Source organism: Triticum aestivum, chromosome 4A (genome assembly GCF_018294505.1).
Source record: "Triticum aestivum cultivar Chinese Spring chromosome 4A, IWGSC CS RefSeq v2.1, whole genome shotgun sequence".
Lineage (NCBI taxonomy): Eukaryota > Viridiplantae > Streptophyta > Magnoliopsida > Poales > Poaceae > Triticum > Triticum aestivum.
Genome location: NC_057803.1, coordinates 584,314,465 through 584,331,712, shown reverse-complemented (window position 1 = coordinate 584,331,712; position 17,248 = coordinate 584,314,465). Strand labels below are relative to the sequence as shown.

At 43.5% G+C, this 17,248-nt stretch overlaps 1 protein-coding gene across 2 annotated transcripts; it reads right to left on the bottom strand.

Annotated features, from left to right (window-relative positions):
• Window positions 1-1,132: 1,132 nt before the first annotated feature.
• Window positions 1,133-13,797, bottom strand: LOC100682476 (chloride channel protein CLC-d). Of its 2 annotated transcripts, none has more exons than XM_044509116.1 (23): window positions 13,396-13,797; window positions 13,235-13,307; window positions 11,927-12,148; window positions 11,805-11,851; window positions 11,627-11,725; window positions 10,841-10,915; window positions 6,932-7,020; window positions 5,467-5,607; window positions 5,316-5,386; window positions 4,736-4,815; window positions 4,499-4,648; window positions 4,339-4,398; window positions 4,187-4,261; window positions 3,674-3,825; window positions 3,416-3,551; window positions 3,186-3,317; window positions 3,005-3,082; window positions 2,874-2,929; window positions 2,709-2,786; window positions 2,355-2,511; window positions 2,176-2,277; window positions 2,034-2,075; window positions 1,133-1,557 (listed from the first exon to the last, which is right to left on the bottom strand). In XM_044509116.1, exons 1-23 carry the CDS (start codon window positions 13,603-13,605, stop codon window positions 1,540-1,542), a joined length of 2,343 nt encoding a protein of 780 aa, XP_044365051.1. In that variant the 5' UTR covers window positions 13,606-13,797; the 3' UTR covers window positions 1,133-1,539. The 2 variants fall into 2 exon arrangements, with proteins under 2 accessions (XP_044365051.1, XP_044365050.1); XM_044509115.1 differs by having other exon boundaries at window positions 2,029-2,075; window positions 13,396-13,796.
• Between the last annotated feature and the right edge of the window lie 3,451 nt (window positions 13,798-17,248).

Sequence of the window (17,248 nt, the reverse complement as noted above, 5' to 3'; positions counted from 1 at the left end):
GCAGGGACAGGACGCGGAGCCAATGCAGGGACCAGACAGTCCAGACGTTGCATGTTGCGCCGCGGCAGCACCTCCTGCCAATCTCCGCACGCATCCGCATCACACGTCACACCCGACTGAGTAGCCGGCGGCGGCGTCCGCAGGGCTATTTCATAATCATCCTCATCTTCGGTAAGGGAGCTCCACGAAACAGATTGCTCCGGGTCTAGACTCGGTGCAGTGCCGGCAGGTGTTGATGACGGCATCACTTCCACAACAGTCGTGGGCGATGTAGCACAGCAATCAGCAGTCGTGGACGGCGCTTCAGCAGTAGCAGCCGGTGGTGACGGCGGGGCTTCCGCAGGGACCAAGAACGACATAGCAGCGCTGGTAGTAGACAGGGATGGCGCGCCCACAACAGCAGTCGGGGTCGGGTTTGACTACACGGCGCAGGACTGGAGACACCCAAGCCGCGGCGGCGGCTGGGACCCAAGCCCGCCATCCATCAGGCCAGGGGCACGGGGATCTGGAGCAGCACACGCCACGCCCAGGATGGACAGTGCGGCGAAGCCGGGTAGGGGAGGATGCGCCGCGGGAGATGCAGCCACACACGGCCTCGGCGAGAGCCCAGAGCCGGCGCGGGACAAGCGACCACCAGCTTCGGGGGCGGCCTTACGGGAGGCAAGAGCAGCCGCGACCATCGCGGCGGCAGCAGATGAGGCGGCCGATGGAGTCGGAGATGACGACGCGGACGCGAGCGCCATGGGCAGCACCTTGAGTACCTGGAGGGGAGAAGGAGCACAGCCGAGAGAGGACGCAGAGACTAGCCCGGATCTGGTCTCGGCGCTTGAAATGGCGGCCGGAGGGAGGAGATCAAGGCGGCGCCGCCGGCCGCGGGCACTGGGTCGCAGGAGCCATGGTCGCAAATCTCGGATCCATATATTGTAGTAGTAGGATACAAGGCATTGGCTTCAAATTTGAAGGATCATATAGGGTTCGGATCCAACAGGTTATCAAGGATTTGAACTTGCTTCATATTCATCTTCAGATCCTGTTAGCAACCCTTGCCATACATGTACTTTATTTTTAGAGAGGGAGAAAGCCAACACATGTATAAGCGATAGCAGAATCGAAACTAAATGAAGCGATAAGATTCGACCAAAACCTGGCAACGGACATGATCATTCCGACCTGCTATATCTTCCTCGTCATTTCAACCACAGCAAAGGAATTTACTCAGAAAGAATTTCAATTTCTCGTGGTTTACATGGCTACGGACATCAGTGAGTCTATAAACATTTTTGTTTACAATCGCCTAATTAGTCACCACCGCATGGGGCCATCCTCCCGTTGCATCATCGACCTCGAAGAATCCTGCGTCTGTAGCTCGCTGGGCGTTGCTTGGTTTGTGTACCATTCCGACATGCAGTGGAAGAAGGTTAACTGCTTGCTATCAAAATTATCTTTGAGACGCTCTGTATGTTGTGCTATGTATTTACTCCTCCGATCATCAAGCTGTCAAGAAGAGGGCGCTCCAGGTGCGCGCTCCCCCCTGCCGTTTTACCGTTCAGGTAGGCTCTGCAAAGACGAAACAGTCTCAAGTCAACCCAAAATGGAATCGACAAGTCGTTGCATCACATCCAAATGTCACCAGCCTATTTCGTTGATGTAATGCTTCTCTAGACAAGCACAGGTGGATCCAGCGCAGCATAGAATGCCACCGTCAATACGCAGGCGGTTTAGTGAATCCAATCAGACCTTGTTCGGTTACACCCTTTGTCAAGAGGATTGGAGGGGATTTGGGGGGATTTTGACTTGTAGGGGATTAAATCCACCTCAATCCCTGCCAAAACCCCTTCACAACCCTGTCAACCGAACACGGCCTCAGTGAGACAGTCTGGGCACTTATGTGCTTGAGCATGGTAAAAGCATCGCATTATAATCTATGCAGTGTTTCCAATGAGATATCGAGAGAGTTGCTAACTTCAGTTCTGCGCATAGCGGCGCAGCAACGAAAAGCTCAGCTTGCAAGAAGTAGATAATATAGACCTTACACTGGTCGACTGGAGCTCTGTTGTCGCGGTATTGCCATCCTCCTGTAATCAAAACAATAGAGCTGAGAAGGATGTCCAGCCAAATATTCTTTCTTAACTTCTGTACAATATACGACAGCAACGGTTGTGTGGCTTATATCACCTCGAGTAAGAGATCTTTTCTTGTTATCAGACCTACGACCCGAGAAGGCCGAGGAACGACGAATATATGTCTCAATCCTAGTTGGCGGAAGAGATTGTATACCTGGGAATCGTTACAAAGATTATCTCATATCCAACTCGCTGAAATGAGTGTATGGTCCAAATAAAAGCTGGCTTTACCTTTGCCAAAGACATGTCCTCTGGCACTATGTAAGGAGACGGATTTAGAAATGGAGCGAGATCTAAATACAACCCAAGTTCATCATCCGTCAAATGAATGTCATCAATCGACTTTCCCTTACTTGAAGCTGGCTTAACAAAGTCACTAAAATTGTGCCTGCGTAACAGCAAAAACAGTCCATTATTACCAGTCAATAGACTATTGGTTCCTACTTAAGGCTGTCCATGGCATTGCGGTGGATTCTCATAATCACGTTTGTTTGAACCGGTTTTGCCTACTTTTGTGCATAATTTTTCATAGCAGATTATAAAATAAGCACAATTCAGCACCCGCAAACTGAGCCTTAGACAAACCTGTTCAGTATGCCTGGCCCACAAGGGAAAGGAGTATTCTGGAAATCTACTTTAGATTGCAAAAGCACCAACAAGTGACTGGAAGAAGAGGACAAATGATGGGTCAGTGTTAAGTGTACAAGGTAAACCAAGAAAGCAAGAGTCACATGATACTGCATCTTATACCTCCGAAGTATGAGACCTATGACAAGTGACTCGCCATTCTGCCCACGTTCAACAATCTGAACAACAAAAGAAAATCTGTTATTTAAACCCCCCACAGAAGCAGCTGTGTTCTAGAACTGGCATCTACTTACAGGGAAGCCATTGTGCTTGTTGCTTTGCAGAACAGAAACAATATCAACAACTCTTGAAACACGAGGAAGGCACACAACCTAACACCAAACACCAGAATATTGGACGTGTTAGATTTGGAACTATACTGACACAAGATGTAGTTCTTTCTTCCACCTTGAATGGAATAAAAATCATCAGAACCTTTTGATTCTTGCAGGCATCCTTCGCATTCATGTTTCTCATCACTTGTTTAGGCCTAGAGTCAAGTAAAGGGATGCCCTTTAATCTGGCCTGCTCTTCATATAGCCCCTCGTTAAAAAAATCACCAACAGCCTACATGAATAGAAGTCAGAAGGAACACTCTGCATGTTCAACAAGGAGTCGAAGTTCGCAGAGTTTGAGACTTTGAGTCAATGTTGCAGAGTTTTTACCTTAGAGATCAGAAGAACAAGCATAATTAATGGCAAGAGTTGCAAGTTGTTTGTAATCTCAACCATAATAACACATAAAGACACAGTCATTCTCATCGAACCACCAAGAAACGAAGCAGCACCAAGTAGAGCATACCTATAGCGATATTAATAATGGTAAAATACCCAGAGCAGAAAGGAAGAATAAAATTCAAGGGGGCATTAATGCAAAACTAAGAAGCCTAATAAATATAAACTGGAGAGATAGTGATAACTCACGTGCCCTCGTCAACATTTAGTTTCTTATAGAACTTAACAACAGACATTCCAACAAGCCGGCCATACGTAGATCCAATCATTATTCCTGGGACAAATTGACCAGCTGGAACAGCAGTTCCAAATGTTACAACAGCTAAGGAGTAAAACATGACCTGAGCAAAGCAAGAAAAGGGGGAAAGGTAAGTATATGACAAATAAAACTTCTTGATATCCCAAAACTCGTCCAAATGATGGTAAATGGAATGGCGAGAAATAAAGTTCGCTACAGCATCGGAATATGCATAGAGTAGCGATAACCATCATTTTTTATTATACCAATAGCATGTGCTACTAATACAAGAAAACACAATCGAACTTCGACGAGACTACTGATTATTCAAAACTTTTTAAAATCATGATTATTTGGACTTGGTAAGTACTTTTTCATGTTTTTCCTTAGTTCAACAGCTCATGGAGTTAGGAAGATATTACGAGGTATAATATTCCATAAATCAAGCAGACAGAAAAGGGTACCAGGAAGGTGATAAGGCTTTGTGCGCTGTACTCATGGAATGTTTTTGCACTGAACAGATTGCGTATTGCATCATCCTGCGAGAGAATGTTGTTGAATATCGTGACATGGAATACGGAATATGGAAGGAAAAGCTTTCCGAATATATTCTGACCTGAGAATTGAAGAAAATGGTTGCCAGATCATTGTATTCATTATCTTTTGAGCAGTAAAACTGCAAATATACGGACAACATATTAAGAAGAACACAACCAATATTACTGTAGCTAAAGAGAACATGTAATTCAAGTTGAAAAATCCTAGAGTAGACTCACATTAACGAAATTCCCATCTGTTCCAGGTGGATGAGGGCACTGGATACCAGAACTGGTTTCTAATTCAGGACATGGGCTGCATTTCCTCAGTAGTGGCAACACAAAGGAAACAGTGGATGTTATCAAAGATATGAGGCAAGCTTCAAAGATCTGCAAATATTAACCTGGATGTTAGGTATATAACTACAAGAGGAGCTCTACCTTTATAACCATTAATATATCATATCTCCAGCATACCTGGACTCGTTTCCCTTTCTTATGAAGATATGTTCGCCGCCATTTAGTTATATACAGGGTGAGTTGATTAAATAGCGCTCCTGAAGAAACACCCAATGAATTAACTGAAAAATATCAAATATGGCACAAATATACTAGGACTGTTTATTTGTTTTGGGCCTACAATGAGTTTGTGGGCAGGCTTTTTCACAACTGTGATACGTCGGTTAATTAACATATTATTTTCATGTAACTTGATCCAACTCTAACTACAGGGAATTCTCTACAAGAGACCCTCAGCTGTTTAGCCAACTGTGACTTAGCATAGTGCAGTACTTACAAAATCAGTAGGGAGAAAATGAGCTAGACTGAGGGAATAAACCCCCCAGTCGGCCTAAAGTTCAGTGAGTACAAGAATCCAGGCTAGCTATTGCTTCTTTAGCCAGTTGACATCCAAAGGACATCTCGTCAAGTAAACAATGTTGACTGTAGCAATTCTAGATATTACTGGGTAAACTTTATGAATGAGTTCTCGTCAGGTACAACGCGTGACTATGGCATTTCTAGATATACTGAGTCAATTTTGCATACTGTAACTTACCAAGAAGTCCACCAATAACACCAATAATTGCCACCGGCAGAAGTTCCTGGTAAGAGTAATCTTCTTGACCTCTTTACGAAAAAGTAAACAATCAATATCACAATTCACAGGTCATTTTCATTCCCTTATAACTAGGAAAAAGTAATCATACCCAGATATGTCCCAGATTATGAAACCGCCAGCCCCAAAATGACCACATTTTCCGCTGTTACACCAATTCATTGCTGATCGCACCACAACAGCCACGACAGCAGATGTAAAGAATACTCTCCACATAAGATGGCTTCTCCACCTTCAGCAATATAATGATAACATAATCAATCAAATCATATTACATTAAAGTGCAAGACCCGCAGTTGAACAACATATTTCATATCATTAGGCTACCCGGCATGCGTAGATGTCCATAAAAAGAACTGCCATGACAGGTTCCACTTCATAAGTGTATTACCAACATTACATAATGAATTGGATGACAGTAATACCCACCACAAGCATACTAAGTAGTAGGTCTAAACAACTAGCTACATCAAACTACAGAGTAAAAGCAACAAATCTATGTAAAAATGTATTACCGTTGCATCTAAAGTAAGTTCCACGGGGAGCAAGAGACCCAATTTACATGCAACATGATTGGTTGTTGCACATAATACAGAAGTGTGGAACGAACTTTCTAATAATTATCTTTCTTGACCCAAAAGTACACTTATAATAGCATTATAAAACGTGTAATAAAACAGGAAATGGCGGTTATCTCACAACCCTAAAATATGGTATTACATAACAGTGGTACTTAGGTGGCAACCATGCTCTTGATCTTCATAGTAAGTTAACTCATGTGTATACTATTGGAAGCACAGGGCCAAAATCTTGGGAAAACTAATACGGCAACACAAGTGAAACGAAGTGCACTCAGGTGCATCTCTTGAGTTGCAGCCTGGGAAACCTGGTAATGTCACTCATGATAGACTAATCCATCAGGTAGCCAGTCCCTAAATAACATGTATTCTAGACTAATCCATCAGGTAGCCAGTCCCTAAATAACATGTATTCTAGACTAATCCATCAGGTAGCCAGTCTCTAAATAACATGTATTCAAAACGGATGTTCTCAAGTCAATTTAAAACTAAACAAATGCCCTTGCATGCTGTTGCAGTGCAGCAGAAGTGCAGCCTATATTCATCTATGACAACATTTTGAGTATTTATATTGGTCATGCAAACAAATGAAGCAGGTTCCTCATAAAGGTACTTTAATAAGTGCATTGTTATAAACAAATCAGAGAGACATAATGAGCAGAAAACTGCTGCTGATGCATTTCTACTTTTGTACTCATTTGGCAATTTAATAGTCGATTGTGGAGTGAATCACATTTGTGCTAAAGGTTTTCTTGATAGCAGCTACAGAAAGAAATAACTAAGCCAGAAAAGGACATATATTAGTACTGCCCTACTGCTTACTGAAAAGTATATGAACATTCTCAAACTGAAATAGTTGTCTACTAAATGCAAAGAAAACAATAGGGTAAGACTAGAAGTATAGATCGAAAGATGGAACAAATTACATTGGTCAACATGGCTAATTTTATTATTAGTATGATGAAAGAACATTCTTACCAGGATGTAACTTCCTCCAGAGCAAATAGTACCCCACCAACCGGAGCTCTGAAGGCGGCAGCAACTCCAGCTGCACATCCACATGTCACCTTTTGAAACATTATCAATATAGCTTTGAGATCTTTAATATGAAAACTCAACCATTCTATTTTAAATACAGGCTTAATGCCATGTTAGTATTTGAACTTTAATGTACACACACAATCTGATTTACTTTACCAGGTGAAACAAAGAAATGCGCATGTATCGAATAGAAGCCAAAAAAAATTAACAGCTCACTTACAAAAAGTAAATTTGTCTATTCAGATATCTCAGCAAATCCGATTGACTTTGAAGGTAAGACAGGTTAGGGTACCAGCAAGCCCATCGACTGGTTCCAGGAACTGAGAGGCATCAGGCACATAGCCAGTACTAGCCAATATGATTACACCAAGAGGTTATACTCCCTGTGTCCCAAAATAAGTGTCTTAACTTCAGTACTGCACAACTTTGTACTAAAGTTAAGACACTTATTTTGGAACGGAGGGAGTAGATTTTATCAAGAAAGAAGGGATTACCACTTATCCTCAAGCCCATCCGCTTGATCCAATAGCTAATAGAGACATTGTGCAGAGCCAGCACTAGCCAATATGATAGCAACAGAGGTTACAGACTTCCCTCATCAAGAAAAAAGGGGCTCTAGATGGCACCAGCCAGGAAGTTTTAGACTGGTGCTACCATGTGAGACATGACAGGAGAGCCACGGTTGCACCAGGCCAAGGAGGAGGTATGTTGGATAAGAATAACAAGTTATGATTTGAAGTTATGCCCCTGATTCTCAAGCTAGTTTGTCTCACACATTGGTTTTGGTTTAGCCCCAAAGTTGATCTCCTGGGAGTGTAACGCAGGCTATACAATGCATTGTACTCCACCAATAAAGCAAACAAGAATTGTCAACCTCCCTAATCTCTATTGCTGACTGCCGCTTCATTGCCCCACCCTCATGGCAGAAAGGTGACAAGGTCCTGGACCTTGCCCTCCTGTTGACCCTACGACCTAGGCCCAGTTCTTTTGGCTCAATTCTGAAGAATTACTGCCCGGAGAATCACAATCGCAAAAGAACTCGTTTCTTCCCCAGGAATCATCCGAGAATTATCAGAATCGCTAGTGTATTTGAGAATCGTGGAAACTCGGCAATCGTTAAAAGAAAATTGTTCGGTTTGAACTACTACCCCAATTGGGGACTCAAATTACAGCCAATATGTCACCGGGCCAGCCCCACCGAGCGACCTCATACAACAATTACAGGTTAGAATTACAGAAAAGAACTGGACAGACAATTCTGTGGGCAGACGATTCTGCGGGCAGTTTCCAGAATCATAATTCTCCAGAATTATAGGGCGAAAAGAACTGGCCCCTAATGTCCAAACAAGGCCCCCATAGAGCATCCACAGTGTGATGGTTTGCTGCCTCTAAGGCAGCCTCTAAGCCCTTAGAGGGTGGTCCCATACACTGCAGGCGACACAAGCATAGTGTCCACCTCCAACCTTTTCTTCGGACTAAAATAATCCGCTGGCCCGACTTGTCATGCGCGGAGAGTGTGCTGACCATGTCGAGAAGATGAGAAGAAGTAGGTTGTGAATCAGGGTTTTTATTTTATTTTATATGGGTCCACCTTAGAGGCTCGGAGTATTTGTTATACACTACAGAGTTTTGAGCTAAGCTTAGAGGCTGGGCATGGGTCCCAGCTTGGAGGCAAGCCATCCTCTAAGCACTGGGGACGCCCTTAGCTCCCTAGAATGTGCAAATGCTTCCATTCAAATCCCGCATTTTAAACAGAGAAGAGGAAACTGGTCATTTAAGTGTTAGCCTTAAGCTAGAGTAGTCAAGTTTTAAACTAGAAAGATAGTTTTAGTGTCTGAAATCTGAACCATTTCAATCTCAATGGAACAACCTTAGTTAACAATATTAACATGGACTGTGATATTTGGCACATGTGTGCCATATAAGCAAAACTGCCACATCTCTACTTCTTTCATTTTAATGCACCACACGATCCCTCCTCCTTTGACCTCGCCTCCTCCCAAACGACCCCGCAGGCTCGCCCCAGAAACCTCCTTCTCCCGCACATCTCGGGCGCCCACCCCCGAGAAAACTGCCACTTCTTCACGTCTACCACATGATTTCTCCTCAGGACAAAGTTATCATGGTATTCGTATGCAAGTTATCAGGCCTGTGTTGCATAACTTACCGTGTTATTTACATAGAACGTACCAGGTACTATGCTTCAACAACTACACCCCTTCAAAGTTACCACTGTGTTTTGTACACAAGTTATAAGGTCTTCGATGTGTAAAATACCATGGTACTTACACATAAGTTATCAGGGTATATGTACATCAACCTCCCCCGGTCAAAGTTACCATGGGGGATTGTACATGAGTTACCGGGTCTACAGTTCGTATATTATCATGGTACTTGCACCTAAAAACCTGGGTGTGTTTCGGTAGCTTTTTCCATAGGTCAAAAATTACCACGATGTTTTTGCGTAACTTATCACGCCTATAGCACGTGTGCCCCTCATGACACTAAACATTATGTGACTTTCCCGTGGCACGCCATGTGTTGTGTTCATCCAAGAGGCCCACGCGCGAGGCGAGTGTATATTTTTAACAACTTATTTTCCTTTGGTAAAAAAGTTACCATCATGTTTATATTACAAGTTATCGGTTATGCGGTGCTTATATTATCATGTTATTTACACAAAAATTATTGGGGATGTTTTGAACAACTTTTTCCCGGGACAAAAAGTTATCATGGTGATTCTAGGTAACCTATCAAGCCCGTAGTGCTTAAAATATCATGCTAATTACACAAATTTTATCAGGGGTATGTTTCAGCAACAAATCCCCCCCCCCTCCCACTGGTCAAAAACTTTAGTTATCGCAGTGCATATGTTTTCATGCTATTTACAAATAAAAATGCCAGGAGAGGGAGGTATACTACCATGCTATTTACACAGAAGATACCGGAGTATCTTTTCAAAAAAAAAATCCCTACGGTCAAAGTTACCATGGTGTTTCTACCTCAGTTATCAGATGTTCGCTGCGTATATTACCACCTATTTACACATAAATTATCGGTATCTTTTCACATTTTGTCTTCCCCAATGGTTAAAGTTACCACGATGTTTGTATCTAAATTATCACGTCTATGGCATGAATGTTATCGTGCTATTTACAGAAATTACCGAGGGGGCGGGTTCAACAAATTTATTCCCAATGATCATAGTTACCACGATGCTTGAAACAAAAAGTTTTTCAGTGCTAACATATTAAAGGCAAAAACATGTCAAAAACAGTATTTCCCTTAGCTTGTTCAACAATGAGTGTCATAGGTGAGGTGGTTAGCTCCCTTTGTTGATTACCTGCAAACCAGAGATCAAATCCTAGTCCAAGCATTATTTTTGCCGAAAATCGGAAAGGCGTGTGGGGCCATAATTGACGATTACGAAAATTGGGAAGGCACGAGCGGGTTGCGGGAAAGGAAGGAGATCGGGAGGCGTGCGGGAAAGGAAAGAAATTGGGGAGGACGTGCGGGAAAGGAAGGAGATCGGGAGGGAACTGACGGCGTTGGATGCGTGTGGCAGTTTCGCAATCTGCCACACGGTTGCCATATACATATTTCGTATTAACATGTAACAAATGCCAATACAACATTCTATACTATACCCCAAATATCTCATGCAACCAGGATATGCTCATTTTTTCTGTTGACTGGCAGATAGCAGGCAGTGACACTAGTCACACTACAGATTTTTAAATCTAATAAAACGGTTCAGCTGGAACGTTAATACGGAAAAAAAGGCCATACATCAAGAGATGGAAACGTAAAAAAAATTGGCATTGCATGCGAAACGAAATAACTTACAAGATCTCGCCGATCTCGATCGCTTTCAAAAATCTGTACCCATCTAGAATTCAAGTGGTACTTCGCGGATCCACCCTATGTATATGCACAGAGTAATTAGTTGGCAAATTTATGTGCGCAGAATAATCATAAATTACTTACAAAATGGAAATGAAGTAAAGCAAGAAAAATAGAAGCTGCTGGCAAGTCCTTATTTACTGGGTTTGGGGACAAACAATTGTTGGTCAATATAACAGAGTTACAAGTATAAATGGATCCACAGTACCCAATCCGCTCAAGTAAACATCACTACTTATATCTCAAATATTCATGAGATGTTGTATCACCACTTTTAATTTCCCTATAAAAACAGCGTCAATGGTAGCATGCTTTATGACTTGATGAGGTTGTTGATTATTATATCACACTATCAGACTACAAAATCACGCCAAGTACTATGTCACATGTAATAACAACCATCTTTGTTAATTTTATCATGATGACACTGAAAATTCTTGAGAGGGTTTCCATGGGTTTTCCAAATTGATGGTGGTCACTGGTCACTGGTGAGAAACTGACAACTCTTTGGAATGTAAACAAAAGGCTTCCTGGTTGATCCACAGGCCTATGAGTCTATGACCCCTTTACAGGACAGGGGATACCACTAGTGAATATTTTGCATTATGTCTATGCTGATCAAAAGACAAATTACAAACATGATAGAAAAAAAATCATATATCTACAGTTTAATTTTTAACTGAGATAAATGTTGAATGGAACAAAATTTATATCACCAACATAACCTACTTGCCCAAGAAGAGAAGCAATGCAGGCTCCAGTGTGAACAAGAGGACCTTCTTTTCCTAGAGCCAATCCACCTCCAACTGATCCGATGCTCCCAAAAATCTATTACTCAGAGCAGCAGCATTTGAGCATGGCATGACATATCATAAATTCATAATAGCTGACGGGAGTGTAAACTCACCTTCCCAACTAATGTCCTAAAAAGTAGGATTCCATGTGTATCAACTCCTACATAAATATTCCAGATTATGTCCCAAACTTATCATAATACCAATATCAGGAATTCAAGTGGTTTAACCTTACCATTTAAGTAACCTTTGATCTCCGGGATACCAGATCCAGCAGCTGCTGGTGCAAATTGTGTGACTATGTATACAGAAGAGAAGACGAGGGCTAGATTGAGAAGAATGTACACCAAGAACCCCACAAAATATGAGTGTTGTATTATAGCAAAAGCCAAAGTAAATTTCCATCCAGAGAAGTTCTCAACGGCCAAATTTATGAATATAGCAGCCAATCCGGTACCTGAAAACAGGATGATTGCATCATATAACAGAACAAAAATCCACTCTGTGCAAAAAACTGGACAATGGGCACAGAGAGGGACAGAGGGAAAAAATATAAAAGTATAAAAACAGTTTCCACTGAAAGATGTGTGGTCTACTATGTTAGGATTTCATATTTTTCGTATCAAATAAATCATACTTGTAAGGAATAGCCAGTTTGGAGCGAATTGGGATAGGAATTCCAGCATAGCAGTGTTTGCGGATACACAAGGCCATGAACGAGGAAAACAATATTTGTATTGAATCAACTAGGAGAGGGATTTTTAACTGGTGGAGGTAAAATTTCACAATTTACAGTAACTGACTAAACAATCCAGTAGTATAAAACTCAGAAACAACAGTTATAGGTACCAGTTGTGCAAGTCACTCAATAGCACCTAGTCAGTTCAGTAGCTGCCAGCTTGTTCTAAACATTAAACATAAATATTGCTTCGGCATCTTGTGATCAATGCTAGCTTGCACTACTCACTTGGTCATCCTTTAGCCATTAAATACCAGCTAACCAGCCAATATAAGGCGTAACCAGTAGACTATGCAAGAACCTCGAAGACGCTTATTCATTGTACATGGCTGATCTTTTGGAACATTGCCGAGTTTCATCAGTTAACTGGGGGATTTCAGGGGTTGGGATGTACTTAAATCATAGTGATTTCTATATGGATTGCAAGAACCTCGAAGACGCTTATTCATTGTACATGGCTGATCTTTTGGAACATTGCCGAGTTTCATCAGTTAACTGGGGGATTTCAGGGGTTGGGATGTAGTAAATCATAGTGATTTCTATATGGATCACATAGAGCAATTATTACAGTAATAACTGATATAAAAGATTTCTATATGGTCAGCATTCCTAGTGCTTAGCTTCCTGGGATGATAAAAATGCTTGCTCGTTCACATGACGCAACCCGATTTAACAGTTACAGGGTCCTCCTACCAAACAATGCATAACCTACTCGCACACATCTGAAATCGCCAGATTAAGCTTTTTCTAGTCTCTGACGGACGCCAAAATTCCGGACAAACAGGTCATGGGGGAGGCACTCACCCACGCCGATGAGCAGGGCGAAGAACCACTTGAGCATGATGTAGTAGGGCACCCAGAACTTGCTCCGCTGGGCCTGCAAGCAAGAGCTCATGTCACCGAACACAGATAAACCACGAGGGTGGGAGGCAAAGAGGGGCAGCGAAATGTGCGGCGCGGCGTACCTGCTCCTCCCGGTAGGCGTAGTTCTCGATGACCTCGTAGTCGAGGCTCTCGACGGCGCCGACGAAGAGCTCGTCCTGGGCCGCGGCCGCGGGGGCGGAGGCGGCGGGGCCCTCCGGCAACGGCGCGGCGCCGTCGGCGGTGGGGAGGCGCGACCAGGCCAGGCGCGCCATCCCGATGCCGTCGGGGAGGCCCTGGTCGCCGGAGAGCATCGGATCCCGCCGAGGGGGCGGGGCGGGCGATTCGAACGGCTGGACGACGGTGGGGAGTTTTTTACTGGACGGGGCGAAGCTCGGGGGGCAGCTGCGGGGGGCTCGGTTGGAATCGGGCTGTCAATTTTTTGTGGGCTTGTTGTCTTGTTGCGTACTGCCGGGTGCGGGGTGCTCTCGCGTCGCGCGTGTGCGGTCGTCGCGGGGCGGGGCGGCGCTGCGGTTGGTTACGGTGGGGGAGACGGATCGGGGCGGCGTGGGGCGCGCCGGAGCACGTGGCAGGAGGGAGGAGAGACTGCCCCCATCCGGTCGGTCTACAGGGTACGGACTCTGAGATTATTCCGTGAAGAGTTAATTACTACTCCCTCTCTCCGTTTCTAAATATTAGTCTTTCTAGAGATTTCAACAACTGATTGTAGCCTTAAGAAAACAATTAATTATTTGATATGAGTTACAGAACAGGAGAATAATGCAATTGGAACTGAATTTAACTCCCAACCACGGAGACCCAGCTATGAATTTGGGATTTCTACAGCAGTAGCTAGATAAACTAGGGTTTGATAGTTTGGGGATACAATGATTGAATTCCCTCAGTGATGCGCACGCAGGCGCCTTATAGCCTAGCACCGAGCTGGAAAAGCGAGGTGAAAAGAAAGGTAAAAAAAGAAAAGGGACAGCGGCAGTAACTGAATAAAGGCAGTGCTTGGTGCTGCATCGACCGTCCATTTCGCTCCGCCATCTCAACCGTCGAATCATCATAACTGTGGCTGAACCGACACACTGCATATAACTGAACTTACAACGGTGTTGAATCAGAGGATGCAGGTTGCTGACAATACTCCCCACTGAAGATCAGACTTGTCCTCAAGTGTGTTTGTTAGGGAACCAACTTTTGATGGTGCTTGCAAAAAATGCTGGAAAAACTTGCTTCATGAAGTTGACGTCCTCCCAAGTTGCTTCGTCAGGCTTGAGGTTCTCCCATTCAACTAGCCACTGAGTTACAAGGACCCCGTTGCGCGGCAGGGAACGTGTCTCTAGAACTGCTAGAGGTTCTGTTTTGATTTTGCCATCAGGTCCAACAAGTGTGCCGAGGGAATGGCATGGGTACGCAGGTGCTTTTTGAGTTGGCTGACGTGGAAAACAGGGTGAATGCCCACATTATGTGGCAGTTGGAGTTTATAAGCCACATGACCAATCCTTTCCAAAATTCTGTATGGTCCATAAAACTTTGTGGTGAGTTTGATTGCTTGTCTGAGGCCAAAAGCAGCCATTCTGTATGGTTGCATACGTAGGTAGACCATGTCTCCTACTTCAAAGTGCCTCTCAAGTCGTTTCATGTCCGCATACTTTTTCATCCTGCCTTGAGCTTGAGCCAGATTAGTCTTGAGCTGGGATAGTATTTCTTGTTTTTCAGCTAGAAAATCCCTTGCTTCACTGTCAACAGGGCCTGGTATGGCTACTTCACTTATCAGGGGGGGTAGCCATAGAGGGCTTGGAAGGGTGTAAACTTGGTAACTGTGTGGTAGGTTGTGTTATACCACCACTCAGCTAGTGGCATCCAAGAGCACCACTTCTTTGGTTCTTGAAATGCCATGCACCGGAGATAATTCTCAAGACACTGATTCACTCATTCGGTCTGGCCATCACTCTGAGGGTGATAAGCAATGTTGAGTCTCAATTTGACTTTCATAGCTTTGAAAATTCCTTGCCACATGTTGCTTGTGAAGATTCTATCTCGATCTGTGACAATACTGATTGGAGGGCCATGTAGTTTGAATACATTGTCGATAAATGCTAGAGCAACTGTGTGCATAGTGTAAGGGTGTTGAAGGGGGATGAAGTGGCCATATTTGGTGTATCTGTCCACTACTACAAGTATTACCTCCTTCCCGTTGGATTTTGGCAGGCCTTCAATAAAATCCATAGTGAGGTGTGTCCAGGCCATGTCCGGGAGGGGTAATGGATCTAGCAGTCCAGGGTAATGGCAATATTCAGTTTTGGCCCTTTCGCAAACAGCACATTCAGTGACAAATTTTTCCACATCTTTCTTCATGCCAGGCCAGTAAAAGATTCTCTTTATTCGTTGGTAATTGGCTACAATCCCTGAATGCCCCCCTACTGCAGATGCATGGAGTGACTCTATTAGTTGTTGTCTTAATTCCACATTATTTCCAATGTATATTCTGCCCTTATATCTTAACACTCCTGCTGCAAGAGTGTAGTGTTGTTCTGCATCTGGCTTGATCAGTAGTTTCTATAAGAGGTCTTGACAATGGGGATCTTGGAGATAACTGGACTCTACAGACTCAACCCAGGTGGGTGTTACCACAGTAATTGCCATGATACTTTGATCTCTTCTGCTAAGGGCGTCTGCAACTCTATTGTCTTTTCCTTTTCTATACTCAATGGTGTAGTTGAACTCCAGGAGTTTGAGTAGTAACTTATGTTGTACCCCTTCAGAGACTTTTTGTTCAGTAATGAACTTGAGGCTTTTTTGATCCGTCCTGATAAGGAGCTCGTTGACAACAAAATAATGTCTCCATTTTTTGAGGGCCTCCAGAATTGCCAATGCCTCTTTTTCATAAGTGGAGAGTGTTGAGGATCTGGGGCCTATGGATTTGCTGTAGTAAGCAAGAGGCCTTCCTTGCTGCATAAGCACAGCTCCTAGCCCTGTTCCGCTAACATCAGTCTCTAAGGTGAAGGGGAGGGCAAAGTTTGGCAGTGCCAGAACAGGGGCAGTTGTGAGGCTTTGCTTAAGTTTGTTAAAAGCCGCAGTTTGTTCCTCAGTCCAGTGAAAAGCTTCTTTCTTGAGCAAATCATAAAGTGGTTTGCATATGACCCCATAAGACTGCACAAATCTCCTGTAGTAGCCTGTGAGGCCAAGGAAACTTCTTAATTAGGTAATGTTTTGTGGAATAGGCCACTGAGCTGCAGCTTCGATCTTCTGTGGGTCTGTTTGCAGACCTTTTCCAGAGATTATGTGTCCCAAGTATTCTACTTGAGGAGCAGCAAAGACGCACTTACTGAATTTTGCATATAACTGTTGTGCTCTGAGTGTTTGCAGTACCAGCTTCAAGTGTTCCAAGTGTTCTGCCAAACTCCTGCTGTATATTAAGATATCATCAAAGAAGACAAGCACAAACTTCCTGAGATATTTGGCAAGAACTTTGTTCATGAGTGATTGAAATGTAGCTGGTGCATTAGTAAGACCAAAAGGCATTACTAAGTACTCAAAATGCCCAAAGTAAGTCCTGAATGTTGTTTTGTGCACATCTTCTGTCTTCATTCTCACTTGGTGGTAGCCAGCTCTCAGGTCAAGCTTTATGAAATATTCTGCTTCATTCAGTTCATCAAATAGGTCCTCTATGACGGGGATGGGAAACTTGTTCTTGACTGTTTGAGCATTCAGTTTTCTGTAGTCGATGCACAGTCTCCAACTTCCATCTTTCTTTTTGACCAGGATGGCAAGTGTCGCATATGGGCTTTCACTGTGTCTTATAACAGAGGTGTCCAGTAGCTCTTGAATCTGCTTTTCCATTTCAGCTTTTTTCTGGTGAGGCACTCGATAAGGCCTAACTGTTGGTGGTTCAGTACCTACTTTTAGCGGAATGGCATGATCACATTCTCTAGGAGGTGGCATGCCTTT